The following is a 20,331-nucleotide window of genomic DNA, read 5'->3' on the forward strand; positions in this document are numbered from 1 at the left end:
CTTGAATTGAAAGTGATCCTCCTGCCTCAGCCTCCTGAGTGCTAGGATTACAGGTGTATGCTCCACCACGCCCGGCTCATTTTTATTTTTAAAAATGCTACTGTGCTAGTTGCTGTGAGGCATATCTGCAGCAGCAAAATCAGCACTCAGGAGGCTGAGCCAGGAAAATCATGAGCTCACAGCTCTCCTGCACTACATAGCAAGGCCCTGTGTTGAAAAACAAACAAAAAATCAACTTCCCCCTGGCCCAACCTCTTCAAATATGCCTATCATTTACTATGGCAATGGTATGATATGGCAGTATGGTACTTGTACTGCAGTATTCTGCTGTTCCCAAACAAATATCATTCTTCAGAGTTTTTTTGTTTCTTTGTTTGTTTTTTGGTACCAGGGATTGAACTCAGGTCCTTGCGCTTGTGCAGCAGGCAGTGAAACCACTGAGCTAAATCCCCGGCCTGAGTATTTGTTTTTTACTTGACAAAATCATGGAACAGAAGCAAATCCAGAGTAAAGCACATGTATATGGGGTATTGGTTTTTTGGGGTTTTTTTTTTTTTTTTGAGACAGGGTTTCACTATGTAGTTCAGGCTGGCCTTGAACTCACTATGGAGCCCAGGCTGACCTCAAACTCATGGCGATCCTCCTGCCTCAGCCTCCCAAGTCCTGAGATTACAGATGTGCTCCACCACGCCTGGCTTCTGGGCTATTGGTTTTTGACAAAGGTACTCATATAATTAAATGTGGAAGAAGGTCTTTTCAACAAATGGTGCAGGAAAAATGGGACTTTATTTTAATAAACAAAAGTAGGGCCGAGGATTTAGCTCAGTGTTTCCACCGCCTGCCTCACAAGCACAAGGTCCCAAGTCGATCCCTGGTACCAAAAAAAAAAAAAAAGAACTAAACCTAATGAAGGACTTGATTCAGAATCTTGATCTATTTTTAAAACATCCTATAACACAATGGGGACACTGTACTCTAAGCATTTGAATTAACATCTGCAAGGGGCTCTGAATATAAAAATGGGTGTGTTTTTTTTAACTAACAAAACCGAACCAAGCAGATGAGGTCCTTTGTGGAATCAAAATTCTTCTAATAGCATTACCTACAAAGTATTGGTGCATCCTACCTCTCAGGAGTCAGGAGAAAGGCTCAGACAATAGAGACCAGCAATCCTGACAACTACCTGTAAGACTTGGACCCAGCCTGTCTCACCCAGGATGACATTTGCAAAAAAGGTCTCCCCCGCCTGGGATGGATTGTCATTTTCTGACTTCTTCAAACTGAACAGAGTCCACATGCTCACCAAACAGAGGCTGGATGCGGGGTGAATGTTACTCAGAGATGCCCTTGGCACCAGGGAGATGGACGGTACACAGCCATCGGAGGAGACCTGGTCAGCCAGAGCTCTTCGAGGCTAGTGAATTACCTGGGTCTCAAACTTTTCCCTGTGAGACACGCAGAGCGAGCCTGAAAGCCCTGGCCCAGCATGGGCGGGGAGAGCTCCTTGCCTCTGCCTGGCTAAAAAGACATTTTCCAAAACAAGTTAAATGTACTGGGATCTTTCACTCTGCAGGACCCATACAAATAAAATCGTTTCTCTGGAAAGATCTGGTGTAATGCATAATTAACTTCAGAAAATATTTTAAAGTAACTTCCAGTCTTTCTCCATGAGGGAAATAGAAAATCTTCTGACATGAAAACGTTGCCTTTCACTTGTAGAAGGAACACTCCTCAAGTTCTGTCAGGTAAAACAGATGGGGGATGAACAAGCTTCTGCAGTCGGCTCTCACACACTAACCCTAAATAGAGTCACTCAGGCAACTGTTCTAGGTCACCTAACAAAGTGAAGTTGTTTATCCCAGCTTCTGAGCCATCAGGAGAGATGCGTGCAAGAGCCAAAGCCCTAACAGGCCAGTTTCTGCCGACATCAGCAGGAAATCTCTGCTTTAACCCTCATAAGGAAAGTAACCTGAAACAGCGTGAAGTTAACCGATCTGCTTTTTGTATGATGTTTCCTCGTTCCTGTTCATTGGAGTTTCCTAATCAAACCCCACTGTTCTGCCAGGCCGGGCATAGTTACTATTCGTAGATGAGATGCTATCAGATTCATGCGGGGCAAAGGAGAGACAAGTAGATCATTTAACTAATTTGTTGAAATGCTGTCTTTCGAGTTATAAATAGGACCCTACAGCTCGTGAGCTCAAGTGAGTTCCCAGACACAGACACGGGACTGCCTAGAGCCGGGGAACCAAGCCAGCGGTCCTCCCCGGCGTCGAGCTCCAGTCCTATGGGAAGTGACAGGCGAAAGCAAGGAGGGCTGGACTGAAAATGGAAGGAATATATATACATTTGGGGGAGGTATCTTAACAGACTTCCTAAATTATTTTGGTCACCGTGTAGGGTGTCAGTATTTTAAGCCATTATCTACGTGTAAGAGCGTCCCACAGCTGCCCACCGTGTCCCCTTGGCTACTCAGAGGGACAGCAAGGAGGGCGGGCGCAGCTGGGCAGCGAGCCACTCTGGGCCCTGTGAACAGCTCCTCTGCGGAAGCGCCTGCGCGCGCCGCACTCCTGTTTCTGGCAAACCCACGCGCACCGTCCCTCCTCCAACCAAGCTTTCTATCCCAGGTGCTCAGAGGTGAACATCTTGAAGAGGGGACTCAAAGCAGCAACCCCACGCGCCATCAGCTGTCTCCAAATCCAGGAAAAACGGAAACACACAGCTTCTGGACACCATCAGAGTGCCGACTGCGAAGCCATCATACCTTTCAGACACGTGCACCTGCACTTATTTTTAAAGTAAATTATGGGTACATAATTCATATGCCGTGAGACTGCATGAGGCACACAATTCAGTGATTTCGCTACGGTGTGCGGCCCTCACCTTCTCCAATTTCACCGCGGCACCATCAGCCCTTTACCAGTCGCTCCCTTCTCCACCTTCCACTCCAGCTACTAGTCCTTCTCTACAGATTGCTTATGGTGTGCACACCTGTGATCCCAGCACTTGGGAGGCTGAGGCAGGAGGATCGCCGTAAGTTTGAGGCCAGCCTGGGCTACAGTGAGTTCGAGGTGTCTGAACTATACAGCGAGACCCTGTTTCAAAATATATATATACATATGCATGTATGTATGTATGTTTTGCTTGTTCTGGACATGTCATATAAATGGAATCACACAACAGTGCCCTCTGTGACTCTTCACTTCGGGTGTTTTCAAGGATCAGCCATGGCATAGCACTCACCAATACTTCATGCCTTTTCACGGCCAGGTAACTGTGTGGATACCCAAGTTCTCTGTCACAGCAGACATTCGCATTGCTTCTACTTTTTTGCTATTATGCATAGTGCTACAATATCTATGTACAAGGTTTGTGAACTTATGTGTAAGCATAAGTTTCAATTTTGAGTAAATGCCAAGAAAAGCTGATAGGTCACAGTGCTAATTGCTTAGCTTTTGGCAACTGTCCATTTTCAAATCAGCAACACCACACGTTCCCCCAGGTAACACCCACTGGCTTCTCCGTGAGCTCCACACCCTCACTGTGTCATTATGTCTGTCTGTCTGATTAAAGCCAACCTAGTGAGTGAGTACAAGGTGGTATCTCATTATGGTTCTGATCTGTATTTCCCTAATGACTAACACTGGGCATCTTTCCATGTGTTTATTGGCCATTTGTGGTCTTTCTTTAGAGAAATGTCTATGTAAATCCTTTGCTCATTTGTATCACTGGTATTTGTATCACTCACTATGTAGCCCAGAGTGGCCTTGATTTCTCAGCAGTCTTCCTGCCTCAGCCTCCCAAGTGCTAGAATCACAGGCATGTGCCACCACCCCTGGGTCTTTCCCATTTGTGAACTGAGTTGTCCTCTTATTAAACCCTAACAATTCTTCATATATTCTGGTTACAAGTTACAGTATACTGTGACTGTCTACCAGTATAATTATACTAGATACATACTGAAATATTTACAAATTAAATGACTTGCTCTCTGGGACTTGCTTCAAAATAAGTCAAGGTTGAGGAGAAGATGAGAGATACAGATACATCAAGACTGGCCCTGAGTCACGATGAAATGTGTTCCTGATATTATTCTCTGTTTGTCTATGCCTGAAATTTTCCATTTAAAAGAGCCCCGGCACTCCAACGTCTACTGCTTATAAAAGCCCCAGTTGCAGCAACATTGAACGATACCCATGCAGCTTTTGTTTTGCTCTGCAGCCCAGGCTGGCCTCCCGCTGGTCCTCCTCCCTCTGCCTCCAGCATGCCTAGCTCCAACTACATTTTCATAAATTTAAGGAGTCATTAATTCCCAATGTTATCACAAAAGCAAAAGATCAGGGGGTAGGGGGAATATGCCACAGTGCCAGCAAGATGGCCTCACGTGCAAAAGGTGACCGATCTGGGAAATGTATTGAGATAGTGACAACCTGTCCACAGTAATGTGGGCAAAGTATTAACTACCTTACCATTCATAGGCTTACCGGGTTGCTCGGGACACACGTAATAGCTGCCAAAGTACCAGCCATCAGCACTGTGCTTCACCTAACACATTTGATCTCAAAAAGATCACATAAGACTCTGTGGGAATATTTCTAAACATTACAGCCACTCTGGAAGTTTAGCATTTTCAAAGACATGAAATATAAATTTACCATGCCACCCAAATTCCACTGCTAGGAACGGACCTCAGAGATGAAAGTACATCCACACAGGCAAGTGTGACCGTTGCAAGCACCCTTAGTCCACGCAGCCCGCGCGCAAACATGACTCCGCACTCCAGCGCTGCCCCAGCCGTCCGGCTCCTTCTGCTCCAAATTCACCTTCCAACACCGCCATGTTCGAGAACTGAAGCGTTTACTTATAAATTCATTTTCCACGACTTCAGCAGATGTAGCAATGGTTTAACTCTCGTGGTTCTCACGGTTTTCCTCTTAGCCTTACTGCTGGTATCGCCTTCTTTGGAGCCTGGTGACTGTACACAAATACAGCACCAAAGCCGCAGACAGCGCGGCTCTGCATCTGGGAGAGGGTGCTGGCAGCACGGCTCCCTCTGCGCAGTCAGGTTTCGCAAGTCAGATTTCCCGTTTGACTGTGGAGCAGTTTCGAAAACAGATTTTTCGAGGAGTGGAAACTTCGAGCTTGGAGCCATTCGACAGCCAAGGTATCACTGTACACGATTCTACTTAAGTGAAATTCTTAAGTTTGGTTTTTCTGGTTGTTTTAGGTACCAAGGATTGAGCCTTCACTTTGAGTTACATCTCCAGCTTTTTAAATTTTCTGTTTTGAGAAAGGGTCTTTCTAAATTATTGTCCGGGCCGGGTTCCAGCTTGGAACCCTCCTGCCTCAGCCCCCTAGGGCACTGAGATCACAGCTAGAGTTTATACTAGAAAGCAGATCAATAGGGCAGCATAGGGCTGGGGATAGAAGCAAGAACTACCCACAAAGGAGCTCAAAGGAATTGCTGGGCTGATGAAAATGTGCTAAAACTGGAATGCAATGATTACACAACTCTAAAATTTGCTAAAACTACAATATTGTACATTTGCGTGGCTGAATTTTATAGGTGCATAAATTATATTTAAAAGCCATTTTAGTTTTGTTTTCTGTATCGGGGATTGAAGCTAGGGCCTCATTCACGGTAGGCACATGCTTTAACACAGCTATCCCCTAGCCTCAGTTTAAAGCACCATTACAGAAAGCCAGGCATGGTGGCGCACACCTGTAATCTGAACATTCAGGAGGCTGAGGTAGGAAGACCACAAGCCTGAGGCCAGCCTGACTACATAGTGAGTTCAAGGTCAGTGTGTTCTACCTAGAGAGACCCTGCCTCAAAAAAAACAAAAACAAAACAAGTACCATTACAACAAAGTCTGACGAACAACTACTTTAAGGCTCTAGGTGACAGCCCACTTACTTCATGTCATTTCAATACAATGAACCCTAATATGCTATTAGGATTAATAGCATTAGTGTTTGCTTCAAAACTAAATATGCTGCCTTTAAAGCATCTCTAAATTTTATTCATCCATTACTGCTTTCAGTTATGAGCCATGTAATTATATGACAAAAATGTTGTCTACTGTCTTTTAGCCATCTTATTTTTTAGCCTAGCCATATACCCTACAGTATTTTTGTAAAAATCCCGTTTGGTACTGCCCAAATTTCCAATCAACAAAGTTGTCTCAGAACAGCTCATAACCTGAAATGGACCTTTGGTACTTACATCGAACATGCAATTGGACACGTACTTTCTAAATGTAAAGGAGGTATTTTCCTATTCTTTCCTGTTTGCCCACTAAGCTGTCCTTGGTAATTTTCCAAAACTTCTTTCAAATCACTTTTTCATTAATTTTGCTTTCAAAATTATTTGCTTTGAATTTAATGGATTCCTATCTTCAAAGCTATGCTGAATTCTATGCTCAGGTAGGCTGTAACTCTGGTCAGACCCCATTTCTTTGATTCCACTGGCAGATTTGCCCAAGGGGTGATGCTGCCACCGCCACTGCGACCAAGGGTGTGGGGGGGGGGGGGCTGTGGCTCAGCAGACAGAGCCGAGGCTTGGTCCCTAGTTCTGCAAAATATAAAATCAACTATCAAAAGGCAACCTAGGGCTGGAGATTTAGCTCAGTGGCGCCGCACCTGCCTCGCAAGTGCAAGGTCCTGAGTTCAATCCCTGATAACTAAAAAAAGAAAAAAAAAGGCCTCATTAAATTTTTTTTTTCTTGGTACTGGGGATTGAACTCAGGTCCTTGCGCTTGCGCAGCAGGCCGTGAAACCACTGAGCTAAATCCCTGGCCCAAAAGAGTCTTATGCAATTTCTGGGAAGTGTTTGGGAGCGGGGGGGGGGGGGGGGGGGGGGGGGTTGTTGTTTTTGGTACCAGGGACCGAACTCGGGTCCTTGCGCTTGCAGGGCAGGCGGCGGAACCACTGAGCTAAATCCCCGGAACCCCTCATTAAATCTCATACAAAACAGTGGCAACCCAAAACAGATAAAAAGTACAAAGCTATAGGGCTGGGAAGACAGCTGAGCTGAAGTGTCTGCCTAGTGTGCTAGAAGCCCTGAATTCAAGCCCCGCTACTGACAAGAATCAAACTTAGGACCTTGCATTTGGAAGGCAGGTGAGGCACTGCTGAGCTACATCACTGGGCCCCAAAACACATTTTAAAGTAAAAAGCCATAGATGAACTGGAAGACAATCTGCCTGCTATGGACCAAAGTGACCCAGGTTACAGCTTTAAAGCCAGTGCTATAAATTACATGCTACATTAAGATTTTAGCATAGCACAAACCATTAAAAAATTGCAAATACTTAAGCAGTGCTTATGAGAAACGGGATACATTTAGATTAAAAATACTTCCAGGGCTGGGGATTTAGCTCAGTGGTTCCACTGCCTGCCTTGCAAGTGCAAGGTCCTGAGTTTGATCCCCAGTACCAAAAAAAAAAAAAAAAAAAAAGAATTACAAAATTATTCTCTTTAAATAATTTCCCTTTAAAGCTCCATAAAGACAAACACTGCTTTTTAGGTATTTTATTTGCTACAAAGACTAGATACTTTTTAAATCTCATTTTCCTTCTGTATGACTTGTTCTTGTTATGTATAGAGCTGATTGAACCCAGGACCCTGCCAAGCCCTCGAACCACTGAGTTACACCCTTAACCCTTTTGGAGTCAGAGCCTCACTAAATTGCCCAGGCTGGTCTTGAACTTGCAATCAATTCTCCCGTCTCAGCCTCACGAGAGCCTGGTACTACAGACTTAATCTGAGTACCTTAATCTGAGACTTAAAAATCAACAACAACAAAAAATCAAACAAAGAGAAGTCAAAAGCCACATCATCACAAAACATTGAGTTTGGCAGAAAGTCATCACATAAATGATTTGGTCAGCAGGAAATGCCACTTTTCCAACAGACAGTTAAGAAAACAAGATTGGAAGAATGCTGAAAGACCTATGAGTTTTTTTTAAAAAGCTGCTCTGTCTCCAGAATCAGGTACAAATAAAGGAAATCCCAGGAAAAGATTTGTACTTTTAGGAATTTTCAAATTTATCACAATTAACAAAATATAAACCTCTTTCCCTGATAAATCAAAGATAAAGATATCACGATAAATAATTTTACTACATTTCTATGAAATAAAAATCACTGCTGTATTGTAACTGCAAAACTGGAGGCCATAAAAAGTTGAGAAATATACTCATTTATAGCCAAATGATTAGCCATAATTTAAATCCTATTTATCACATTATGCAGAAATTATAATTCAAGTTTTGTATCCTCAGTTATTAGGATATATGTTAAATAGCTCACATTTTAAAACATTTTATGGTTACGTTATCAAATTCAATGAAATCTTACAAAAACATCTAAGTACTCAATATAAATATATTGTTAACCATGTAAGGTAACATTTAAAGAAAACTGCTGAGGGGGCCGGGGATTTAGCTCAGTTACCAGGGATCAAGCTCAGGACCTTGCGCTTTCGAGGCAGGCTCAGTGACACTGGGCTAAATCTCGGGCCCTACAATACATAATCTTAATACTAACACGTTGAAAATCTAAGCAAGTGCACATTAAACTAGCTACTACTACTCAAACTTATCATCAAATAAAGTTTTTAAAAATAACACTTCACTTGAGTCATGCATGGTGGCACATCTGTAATCTCAGCACTTGGAAGGCTGAGGCAGGAGGATCACCCCAAATTCAAGGCCAGCCTGAACTACGTAGCGAGACCCTGTCTCAAAATAACAAAACAAAAACTTCACTTAAAACTAAGGGGGAAAAAATGACATACCTTCCTCAAAAATTCCCCAAGGAAGAGATTCTATAAAAGATTTCCCATGTTTTTGAAGAAATTTATTTTCTCTTATTAAAAGTTAGGCACAGGGGCTGGGGATTTAGCTCAGTGGTTCCACCGCCTGCTGTGCAAGCGCAAGGACTCGAGTTCGATCCCCAATACCAAAAACAAAAAAAATAAAATAAAAAATAAATAAAAGTTAGGCACAGGGCCGGGGATTTAGCTCAGTGGTTCCGCTGTTCCACTGCCTGCCTCGCAAGTGCAAGGTTCCGAGTTCGATCCCCAGTACCAAAACAAAAAAAGTTAGGCACACGCTTAAAATACCATACAAGCAACGATGGTACTGTCAATTAAATAAAGCAGCCAGGAGAGGTGTAAACAATTCAAATGTAATAAATAACACTTGGCATAGCTTTTCTCCATGAGACTTGCCATTACAATGCTCTTTCCACGAATAATTATTCGACCTGGAAAAGTTTTCACGTAATTTTAGTTTTTAAAAAAGTAACACACTAAAATAATATGTGAAAAGATTTAGTTGTGGCAATTTCACTGAAGCTTTTATTGCCTCTGTTGGGAGGATGACAGGGAGTGTAAGGAACACAACTGATCTTACAGAGATATGCAGATGATATTCACTAAAGAGAACCTTGGTCTCAAGTATTTTTATATGTGGGCACTTCTCATTTTACATTTTACTATTTAAAAAGCATTACATTTTAAAATGTATACCTGTTCTGACATTTAGCAAAAAGGAAACTGTGATTCAACTCGAAACAAAGAATCAGCATGGGGAGTTGACAGGAATGGAGACTGAAATGCTTAGGAATTAAAGCAATTCAAGTTATGTGTTTGTGTGTGTGTGTTTTCCTCTCACAGACAGACTCACATACTCTCTTACACACACACACACGCACACACACACAGTACCCATGTGTAAGCATTTTTAGTACAAAATATTCCCTGTATCAGACATTTATCTTTAAAATAATCACAACACATTCAATCAGTTCTCTTTTCAGCCCTAGTAATAGCTTTGTTTAATTCTAAGATGCCATCAAGTGAACAACCTTAACTTTTATGCTACATAATTATATTCAAAGCTTTATGTATTTTTGTTTATAATTACACAGTAATTATAAATGTTTAGTACCAAACTGATGACAAACACTATTTTGTTGAAAAGATCTTGCATTTAAAAGAAAAATCTGTAAAACCCAAGGCACTAGGCCACAACCAATATCAGAATTTTATGAAAACAATTTATAATGGGGAAAAAATGGGATCTCATTTCAAAACACAGCATACTTGAAATAATCTGAAAATAATATTGTAACTCAAAATCTTCAAGACAAGAAATAAAAGTAAATATATTTTTATATCTTTATAAAATTTTTCATAATTGAAATTCCTCTTCATATGTACAAAAATGAAATCAGGAAACACTGAAAACAGCAGGATTCTTCTCCTTTTTTTTCTTTTAATAACTAATTCCAATAACCTAAATAGAAATTTTCAAATTTTTCTTTTGGTAAAATTACATTCTTGAATTAAAAGTTACGACTGGAATATTAATAAAATATCTCATCAATTTCAAAATTATGTAAATAAAAAGCAATTTTAATAAGTCATTGTTTCTTGAAATCACTTCTGCATCAGCAATCAATGTACTGCTATTCTGAAGTGCATTCCTTTACTGATATCAATACTATGCCCTAAAGAGTACCCAGATACACCAGGCAAAATCTGTCCCTAGTGAAGACGATGGTCATCCAAAACTTGAAGTTCAGCATTTTTAAATTTTCCTTACAGAAATGTTTAAGAAAGCAATTAACCCTTCTTCACATGACAGTAAGTAAACAAAATGAGCAATTCAGGCAAGAAAGCTGTTCATGGGTCCCCTAACCAAAAAAAATAAAACCAAAAAACCAAAAACGGCAGGGGCGGAGTTCCATACAAGACAGCATTCTGCTTTGATGTGAAAACAGAGCTAATGTAACATAAAAACAGTAGAGACTAAATAATTTACAAAAATAGAAGCCAGACTGGTATTTTTTATCAAGTATATGCTTGTTTGAAAATCTTTGCTCCTGAAGTAAATATTTGGCAACCACAGTGATTAGCAGTTAAAGCAATTTCAACAAAATAAGAAGTCATCAAAAATGGACTACCTGTCTGAAAGAGCAGTACCTATATTATATAGATTGAACTTCATGACTCATCACAACCATTTCCAAAATTTAATTCATACTATCCTTTCATAAATTAAGAGAATTTCATTTGTGTTCCATAGCACGATGACCAAAAAGAAAAAAAATAAAAACAAAAATAAATCCTCATGCCTAAATTTAGGATATTATATTGTATAGCAATTAAAAACATTTAAAACAAATTAAATAGTTTAACTTATTTGATAGGCATATGAGCATTTCAAAAGCATAATGAAATCCAATTATACGGTGCATAATGTAGACAAGAGAAGAATCTAACATTACGCAGACATCTGCCAAATAAAAGCTCCCTGTAGGACCATTGGTGAGTGCAGACTATTTCTGTGGAACCCTTTTGAAACTGAGTCTAAAACACAATACATTTTTCAAGTAGGCACCAAGTTATCCTAAAAAATTTTCACAATGGTTGTTTTGACATTTTTCTCATCAGATATTCTACTTACGTCAACAATACACATGATTTGCCAGGAAAAAAAAAATCCTTCCAAACCAAAAACACCATTCCAGATCCCATACACTTAAATATATCACTCTCATTGGAAGTGCTATCAGCGTAGTCTTTGCAACTAGCCCAAAGCATATATTTAAGAAGTTTTTATAAATTGTTTGTGATGTTCATTATGTTTAATTCTTATGCCAAACTGTTTTCTGATGAAGACAGCATTGTGCTTTATGCAAGAATGGAAACCTCAAAATAATCATCATAAAGCTTCTAAGACTTATGGGAGAATAAACTAGGATGGTCCACAGATATTAAGATGAAATCCACAACGTTGGAATTATAAATGTTTAGAGCGGCCCAGACTAGAAGACAAGCCCAAACCACCATTTGAAGAATGAAACATGATATGGTCCAAAATGTATCCTTAAAGTTTTGTCTCAACCCTTAGTCTGAATAGTGAGGATTGATCTTCAGTTCAGTCCAGCCAGCAGAAACTGACTGTGCAATTTTCTGGTGTATTTATTGTACAGACTATGTACATTCTAGAAGGTTCTTTTAGTGCTACACTGTTGTACTTTTTGTCCCAGCAATTTGAGGGCGTGCAAATTCCACAAAGTCATCAATGAGAACAGGCCATGCTCCTGGAAAAAAGAAAAAAATATGGCAGAAAGGGAAGAAAACACAGAAATAAGGCTAATATTGTAATAGAATCTCTTGGGGTGTTTTTTCTTACACATTCTTGAAAGAGTTAAAGTTTGTCATTCTTATCTATTCCCACTGATATCTTTCAAACTCTAACTTTATTGAGTTTTCTAGCACAAATACTCCTTACATTCCCTATTATTCCAACATGTCCTTGTTCCTCAATCAATAAAGTATGATGGTTTTCTGAAGGCTACTGAAATCAGGTAATAAAGTGATTAAAACTGTCAGCCAAAGGGATGGCCAGGACATGATGGCATGCTGCCAGTGATGCAAGGATCACAGGAAGAAGTGTGTTTCCAGGCATTTTGTGGTACTTGTACAACGGAAATTAATAGCAAGTGTTGAACTCTATTATATTTCATGACAATAAATTATTAAAAGATTTAAAATTATATGTATGTATTCCCAGCCAAGTTCGAGGCTAGCCTGGGCTGCATAGTGAGACCTTGTTAATAAATAAATAAATAAATAAATAAATAATAAAATAAAAATTAAAAACTGTACGCCTGTCTCTACACACCTATATGCCATTCTCCAGATAAGGAAGTTCTCTAATTTTGGTTACAACCTAACAGAAAGCATAATTATTCAGTGAAGATTACATGTGACACTGAAACTAGAAAGAAAAAAATATATTATCTTTGGTTAGCTTAAATGGTTCTAAGACTTATAAAGTGAAAGCCAAAGGAGATTTCTCAAATTCCTCCATATTCAATAATCTCAAAGATGGTCCTGCTAGTTCTCAGGGGGAAATAGTTAAGTATGTGTGAAGAAATCAGTGTAGGGCTGGGGATTTAGCCCAGTGGCACTGCACCTGCCTTGCAAGCTCAAGAGGTCCTGAGTTCGATCCCCAGTACCAAAAACAAGAACAAGAACAACAACAACAACAAAAAGAAATCAGTGTAAGCCACTGCCACCTTAACAAACAAAAGGGCATGTGCTGGTAGTGGATTGCAGCATCGTCTTCATAATTACATGAAGAAATGGCAAAAAAGGAATGAGTAAATTCTGAAATGCCAATAGCACTACACTAGGCAACTCTATAGAAAGGTTTTCTTTTTTTAGAGTTTTTATTTATTTTTTATTTTTATTGTATTTTATTTTATTTTTTTGGTACCGGGGATCGAACTCGGGTCCTTGCACTTGCAGAGCAGGCGGCAGAACCACTGAGCTAAATCCCCGGCCCCTACACTAGGCAACTCAAGTACTTCAAATTAGACAAAGTAAGTGCACTTAATTTACAATCAAGTTTACATATAAAACTAGCCCCCAAAACCCATACAAATCAGTACAAAAATAAATCTAAAAGAATGGATAGAAATTACACATGACTTTCTGGGTGACATGAATACTGACTGGTATGTCTGTCTGTCTGTGTGTGCCTGTGTGTGCGCGCAGTACTGGGGATTGAACCCAGAGGTTCACACATGCTAGGCAAGTGCTCTACCACTGAGCAACACTCCTAGTCCACTGGTTAGAATTTAAAGAAACTAAAAGAGAATAGTTTGTTAAAAAGCATGAAGGCATTTCACACATTCAGAAAAGTAGAAATAGGCTGGGGATGTAGCTCAGTGGTACAACTAGTGCTTAACTGGGTTTCACTCCTAGCACCAGGAAAAAGAAAAAAGTGCATAAATAAGAGGAAAATCCAATCCTAAGGAAACCAGAAGTGGACAGAAAGTTCAGGAATGTGTAATAAAAACAATGTAATCATTATGTACTACAAACATGTACTAATAAAAAATTGCCAGGGGACATTTTCGTTACCTTCTTCATCATAATTAGACATGTCATCTGCAATCATTGCACTGAAGTCTAAAAGAAGATTCCAAGTATCTCTTGGTATTGATCGTTTATGATGTTCCTATTTTTTAAAAAAAACAAAAAAACATTCACATCATTAAAAAGCTGAAAAAATATAAAGATGATGTTAAACATAAGAGTACAAAAGAACTGTACAAAAAAAGAATTGTAAAATGAAATTCTGGCAATCAAATTTCTCATTCTATGTCCACTATATGCTTGAGATGAATTAGTCATGCCTTAAAGTATGTTAATTTAAGAGCAGCGTAATTTTAGAGACACATGAAACTGCAGAAAATGTGAACTTACCAACAAAAATTTATTCCATAAGTCTAAGAATTTAAATCTTCCATTAAGCACTAAGTTCCAGTAGGCAATGGCCATTTCTAGATCTGTAATATTAAAAATAAATTATGTATTTCAATACTACAAATATTTTTCCATGCAAAAGAACAGGAAAAACCACAAGAAAGCCTCCCCCCCCCTCAAAAAAAGCTTGCATCATACTTATGTATTAAAAATTTTCTATAAATGTAAGTCTAATGTTTGTATCCTATTGCATCCAGCCTCCTCAGCAATGAATGGTTTCTTCAAAGCCTTCAGGATAAAAAAGATACCATTAGTGAAATATATCTAACTAGCTTCTAAGTATTCAAAAATGTTGACTGATGTGTATCAGGTGCCTGGACTTACAGCGCTTTCAACATTCTGGGCCAGACCACTCTGCTGTGGGGAGTGGCCTGTCCTGTTCATGCGGGCAACCAACCCAGCAGCAGCACCTCTCCTCTACCTACTTGCTCTTAGTAGCAGCTATGCCCCAACCCCAACTGAGGACAATGAAAAGTGTCTCCAGTCATTGCCCCAAAGATGTCCTGGAGAACAAATGTGCCCCCCAACCCCATGGAGAATTACTAATATACACCTATAGGCTGGAATGAAAAAGACAGCAATTCACAATCCTAAATATCTTACCCTCCAAGTTGCTGACTAAATGGTCCTGACTACAAGGAGACCATTAAGAATTCTGATTTTAGGGCCCGGGATTTAGCTCAGTGGTTTGGCCACCTGCCTCACAAGTGCAAGGTCCTGAGTTCGATCAGTACCAAAAAAAAGAATTCTGATTTTAAAACTAAAATGTATAATAAACTGAGACTTTCTTTAAAGTTTGTCAATGACTACATACAGTAAATAGCTTTTTAATTGGGCATGGAAGAGAGGCACGTACAAAGACAGCACTGCCAACACAACAAAGAACTACACACTTCATTTGTCATATTATAGAGAAGGCAAACTATGATCTCTTTCAAGAAACTAAAATAGTTAAGAAAGTTATCTACCTTTTATGAATGACTTCATATCTTCAAGACAAAAAAAATTTACATTTCAGGAAATTTAAAAATTTTTTCACATGTGATCTCAAACTACTCTGTTTTGTTTTGTCTGAGACAGGGTCTCAATACATAATCCAAGCCAGCCTTGAACTTGCTAAGAGGCCCAGGCTGGCCTCAAACTTTCCATCCTCCTGAGTGCTGGGATTACAGGTATGCACCACCATGCCCAGCTCAAACCACTCTTGTTGAGAAAGCATGACAAAGCAGGAAAGAAAAAGGGCAAGTGCTGTTCCAATTTTTTAAAATAATAAAAGGAAGTGAACTTGCTGCTGATTCATTAACAAAAACAGTTATCTGTAAGAAAATCAATTAAAAAATCACAAATACTAGAAATCTGGAAGGACTCATTAAAAATAAATTGTAAAGAACAAATCTCTCTTCTATGAGGACTCTCAGAATGGTAGAAGAGGGAGGTATTCAACACCTTTCTAATGATACAGAAAATGTTTTATCATATAAAGAGAACTTGAAACTAGGATAATAAATAGCTAACTTGATTAAACAATCATTTCCCCAAGACTTAAGAGAATATGAATGAGCTAGAGGACAATCTTTCCAGCAACATTACTAGTCTGTTAATATGGCCCCTCCATTCAAGAATCTCATCTCTAACTTGAGAAAAGACATATAATAAATATGGTTATCTTATCTACAGAAACACAAAGGTAAGAAGATATCCAATACATGGATTAATAGTGCAATAAAACAACTTCGCCTGTTATGATTTAGATCTAAAACATTCCCCAAAAGTCTGACGTTGAGAGGCAGGGCTTTTGGAAAGGGGCTGTACTCATCATGGGAGCACTGTACTCATCAGTGGACTGATTATTCACTGATGAGTTCATGACTGAAAGTGCTGTTAAGAGGTGGGGCAAGGTTGGAAGCGGGTCAATGAAAGTGTGTTCTTCCCTGGCTCCTCCCATCTGTCCCTGCTTCCTGGCTGCCTTTGGGTGAGTAGCCTTCCTCTGCCAAGCCCTTTCTGTCTTGGAGCAAGCCCACCACAGTTGGAAACCTCTAAAACTGATCTAAATAAACCTCTCCTCCTTCAAGTTGTGTATTCTGTCCAAGTGACAGGAAAGTGACTAATATACCTTCTTTGCTAATTTCCCTTCTGACAGACACTATCCTCACAAGAACTCAATTAAGTAGGCACTAAACAAATTACATCAGAATTCTATTTAAATGACTGAGACCAGTTAATCCCATCTATCATCCCTACGTACCATCCAAAATGCAGGCCTTTCTGGGTATTTTTGGTTTTTTGGTATTCTCATCCCAATTCCCATTACAGTGATTTTTTTCACTCTGATTTTATTCTCCATGTTTGTTCTCCTGACTCTATTACATCATTGGAATGCTCATTACCATTCAAATAATCTCCCTATATTTTGCACCTTTTCACAGGAACCACCATCTATTCTATGGAGCAAATACCAGGTAGCTGTAGCACTTTATTTATCTTCATCTCCACTATCACCCGCCAAGCTCTTGTCCAAACTTACCACATTCATTGATGTCTTTGGCAACAGGTTCACAGTCCTCTGACCCCAAGTTCTGCCATCATCCCAAAGGATTTCAACGTCCATATGAAGAGTGATATAACCATGACAACCTATTGCATTGTATTAGCCGCCCAAAAACTCACATTCTCCATAAAAACTTCCACCAAAAGACCACTTGAACTGATAAATTCTTTAAGGCTGCAGGATACAAAATCAATATGCAAACACCAGCAGCACTTTTTTACACCAATAACAAACTTACTGAGAGAGAAATCACAAAAACCCCATTCACAATAACTATAAAAGAAAATGTATTTAACCAAGGGAAGGACTTCTGCAATGAAAAATTTACAAAACATTGATGACAGAAACTGGCATCAAAAAATGGAAAAGCTCTCCCAGGTTTAGATTAGAAGAATTAGTATTAGTATAGTATTATTAGTATTAGTACTATTAGTATTAGTATAGCAATCTTCTATAGATTAGAATTAATAGTTAAAATGTCCGTAACTACCAGAACAATTTATAGATTTAATCCAATTCCTCTTAAAATGTCAATCACATTCTTCACAGAACTAGCAAAAGCTATCATAAAACTCACATGGAGGGGCCGGGGGCTTAGCTCAGTGGTTCCACTGCCTGCCTCGCAAGCACAAGGACCCGAGTTCAATACCCAGCCCCAAAAATAAATAAATAAATAATTTAAAAAATTAATATAGGGGCTAGGGATGTAGCTCAGTGGTTCTGCGCCTGCCTTGCATGAGCAAGGTCCTGAGTTCGATCCCTGATACAAAAAAAAAAAAAATCTCACATGAAAGCCCAAAAGATCCCAAATAAGGACCAAGAATATAGCTCAGTAGTAGAGCACTTGCCTAGAATATACAAACCCATAGCTTCAAAATCCTGAGCAATGCAAAACCCTGAATGTCCAAAGCAATCCTGAACAAAAAGAATAAAGCTGGAGGCATGATAATATCAGATTTCAGGACAACTATAGAGCTGTAGTAACCAAAATCCATGGTACTAGACAGAATAAACAGCCAGAAATAAAACCACACATCTACAGCCAACTGGTTCTTGACAAAGGTGTCAAAAGCATACACTGGAGAAAGGAGAGCCATTTTCAATAAATGGTGCTGGGAAAATTAGATCTCCATGTTGAAACATGAACCCTACCTTTCACCATATTAAAAAGAAAATCACCTTAAAATGGAACCAAGACCTAAATATAAGATCTTAAAAAATGAAGAAAACATAGAGTAAATATTTCAAGACCTCAATATAGGTAATGATTTTTTTTTTGGAAGACCCCCACAAAAGCACAGAAAACAAAAACAAATAAAGACAAATGGAATTATTTCAAAGAAGCTCTGCATTAGCAAAAGAAACAATCAACAGAATGCACAATGTATACAGTGGGAGAAAATACTTGCAAACTATTCATCTAACACAGGACTAATATCCAGAATGTATAAGGAACTCAAAAACTGCAATAACAACAAAGAAAGCCCACATAATTCAAGTTTAAAATGGGCAAATGATATGAATAGATGTTTTTCAAGAAAGTAGAAATAACAAATATAGGGGGAGGGGGAAATGATCAATATTAGCAACCAGGGAATGCAAATCAAAACCAACATGAGATACCATCTTACCCAGTCAAAAATGGCCATCATCAAAAAGATTTTTTAGGGCTGGGGATTTAGCTCAGTGGTTCCGGCGCCTGTGTCACCAGCACAAGGTCCCGAGTTTGATCCCCGGTATCAAAAAAAAAAAAAAAAGATTTTTTAAAAATCCACATGTGCTGGCAAGGATATGGAGAAAAGGGAACTCTTATATACTACTAGTGGGAATGTAATAAATTACTACAGCAATTATAGAGAAGAGAGCATAGATGTTCCTCAGAAAACTAAAAATAGATGTGCCATCCAGCTATCCCCCTTCTGGGTATACATCCAAGAGAAATGAAATAAACACATCACAGAGACACCTGTACCCCAATGTTTACTGCAGTACTATTCACAATAGCCAGGATCTGGAATCAACATGGGTGCTCACCAATGGACCAACAGATAAAGAAAATGTGGAACAGATACACAATTGACTATCACTCAGACACCAAGAAGAATGAGATACTGTCATGCACAGCAAAATGGATGGAAAGAGGGTGAGAACTTCTTCAACTCTCCCAACAGATTTTCCAGTTTCCTCACCTCCCTACACCACCTTCTCTAAGCATATAATCTCCTACTTCAAAGACAAACACACAGACCCACACAAGGCAGAAAATCTCCCATTGTCACTGGACTACAACCCCTTTGAGGACCAGAACCACACTTCCCTGAACTGGAAGATGAAACACACAGTAAGTATCGAGAAACTGGGTAAACATACAGGTAAGTTCATTCTTTACCTTCAAACCTATCTGCATCGTATTCTCTTAAACTCAATGGAAAGGTACCTCTTCTTCCTTCTAATCAATGAGAAAACCCCACCCTGGACCCTTCAGCATCCTGTGTGTTTAAGAGGTCTTGCCTGTTGATTAGCTGTCCTCTGTCTATTTCTTCAACTTTCCCTTTCCTCTAAGAAACATACTTGGGTTACTATCTTTTAAAAATCTTTCCTGGATCTCCTATCCCTATCCTTTTTCTCCTTCCCTTCACAGATAATCCTGAACAGGAGTTCTCTACTTTTAGACATAGTTTCTTCCTGAAAACACACCTGAAAGTTAAAACTAGATCCTCATTTTTTCAGACAGGGTCTCACACCATGTAGCCCAGGCTGACCTCAAACTCATGATCATCCTGCCTCAGCCTCTCAAGTGCTGAGATTATAAGCATGTGCCACAGATCTTTATGTTTTAAGGGAACTAAAACATTGACACCACCACCCCCCCATGACACCAATTCCCAACTGTACTTCCTTTTTTAGTCTCTGCAATCTTTTTTGGGGGGGGGGGGTACTGGGGATTGAACTCGGGACCTTGTGCTTGCAAGGCAGGCACTGGAACCACTGAGGTAAATCCCCGGCCCAGTCTCTGCAATCTTTAAAGCTCTTTCAGTTTCCTTTCAGGCTATTTAACTCTGCTCCTTTACTAACTCAACATACAAACATATGGTTTAAGTGCAGTAAACGTTCAAATGAGACTAAAGATTTGCTGTTAACACCATGCCTGATTCACTTCAAATACATTAAATTTATGAGCACTAAGTTTATTTGTTTGGTTTTTTTTTTTGGTATCGGGGATCGAACTCAGGACCTTGCGCTTGCAAGGCAGGCGCTGGAACCACTGAGCTAAATCCCCGGCCCAAGAACTAAATTTATTAACTAGTGTTAGTATTTTCTTCTTCTCAAATTTTTTTTTGGGTGGGATACCTTGGATGGACCTGAGCAAGCACCGGAACCACTGAGCTAAATCGCTGGCCCTCTTCTCAACTAATTTTTGCAAGGTAAG

General features: G+C 39.5%; 1 protein-coding gene across 3 annotated transcripts in view; it reads right to left on the reverse strand.

Moving 5' to 3' along the window:
- Positions 1-9,813: 9,813 nt before the first annotated feature.
- The window catches only part of Dcun1d1 (defective in cullin neddylation 1 domain containing 1), a 42,371-nt gene continuing 31,853 nt past the window's right edge, over positions 9,814-20,331 (reverse strand). For all 3 annotated transcript variants that reach the window (XM_004834661.4, XM_004834660.4, XM_087186605.1), the window contains exons 5-7: positions 14,294-14,376; positions 13,949-14,045; positions 9,814-12,117 (exon numbers count right to left, since the gene is read on the reverse strand). In XM_004834661.4, the coding sequence (XP_004834718.1) occupies positions 12,038-12,117; positions 13,949-14,045; positions 14,294-14,376 (260 nt within the window). In that variant the 3' untranslated portion in view covers positions 9,814-12,037. The remainder of the gene's footprint in view (positions 12,118-13,948; positions 14,046-14,293; positions 14,377-20,331) is intronic.

Source organism: Heterocephalus glaber, unplaced genomic scaffold, assembly GCF_053883595.1.
Source record: "Heterocephalus glaber isolate CG9 unplaced genomic scaffold, H.glaber_assembly_v1.0 deba00001504, whole genome shotgun sequence".
NCBI classification, from domain to species: Eukaryota; Metazoa; Chordata; class Mammalia; order Rodentia; family Bathyergidae; genus Heterocephalus; species Heterocephalus glaber.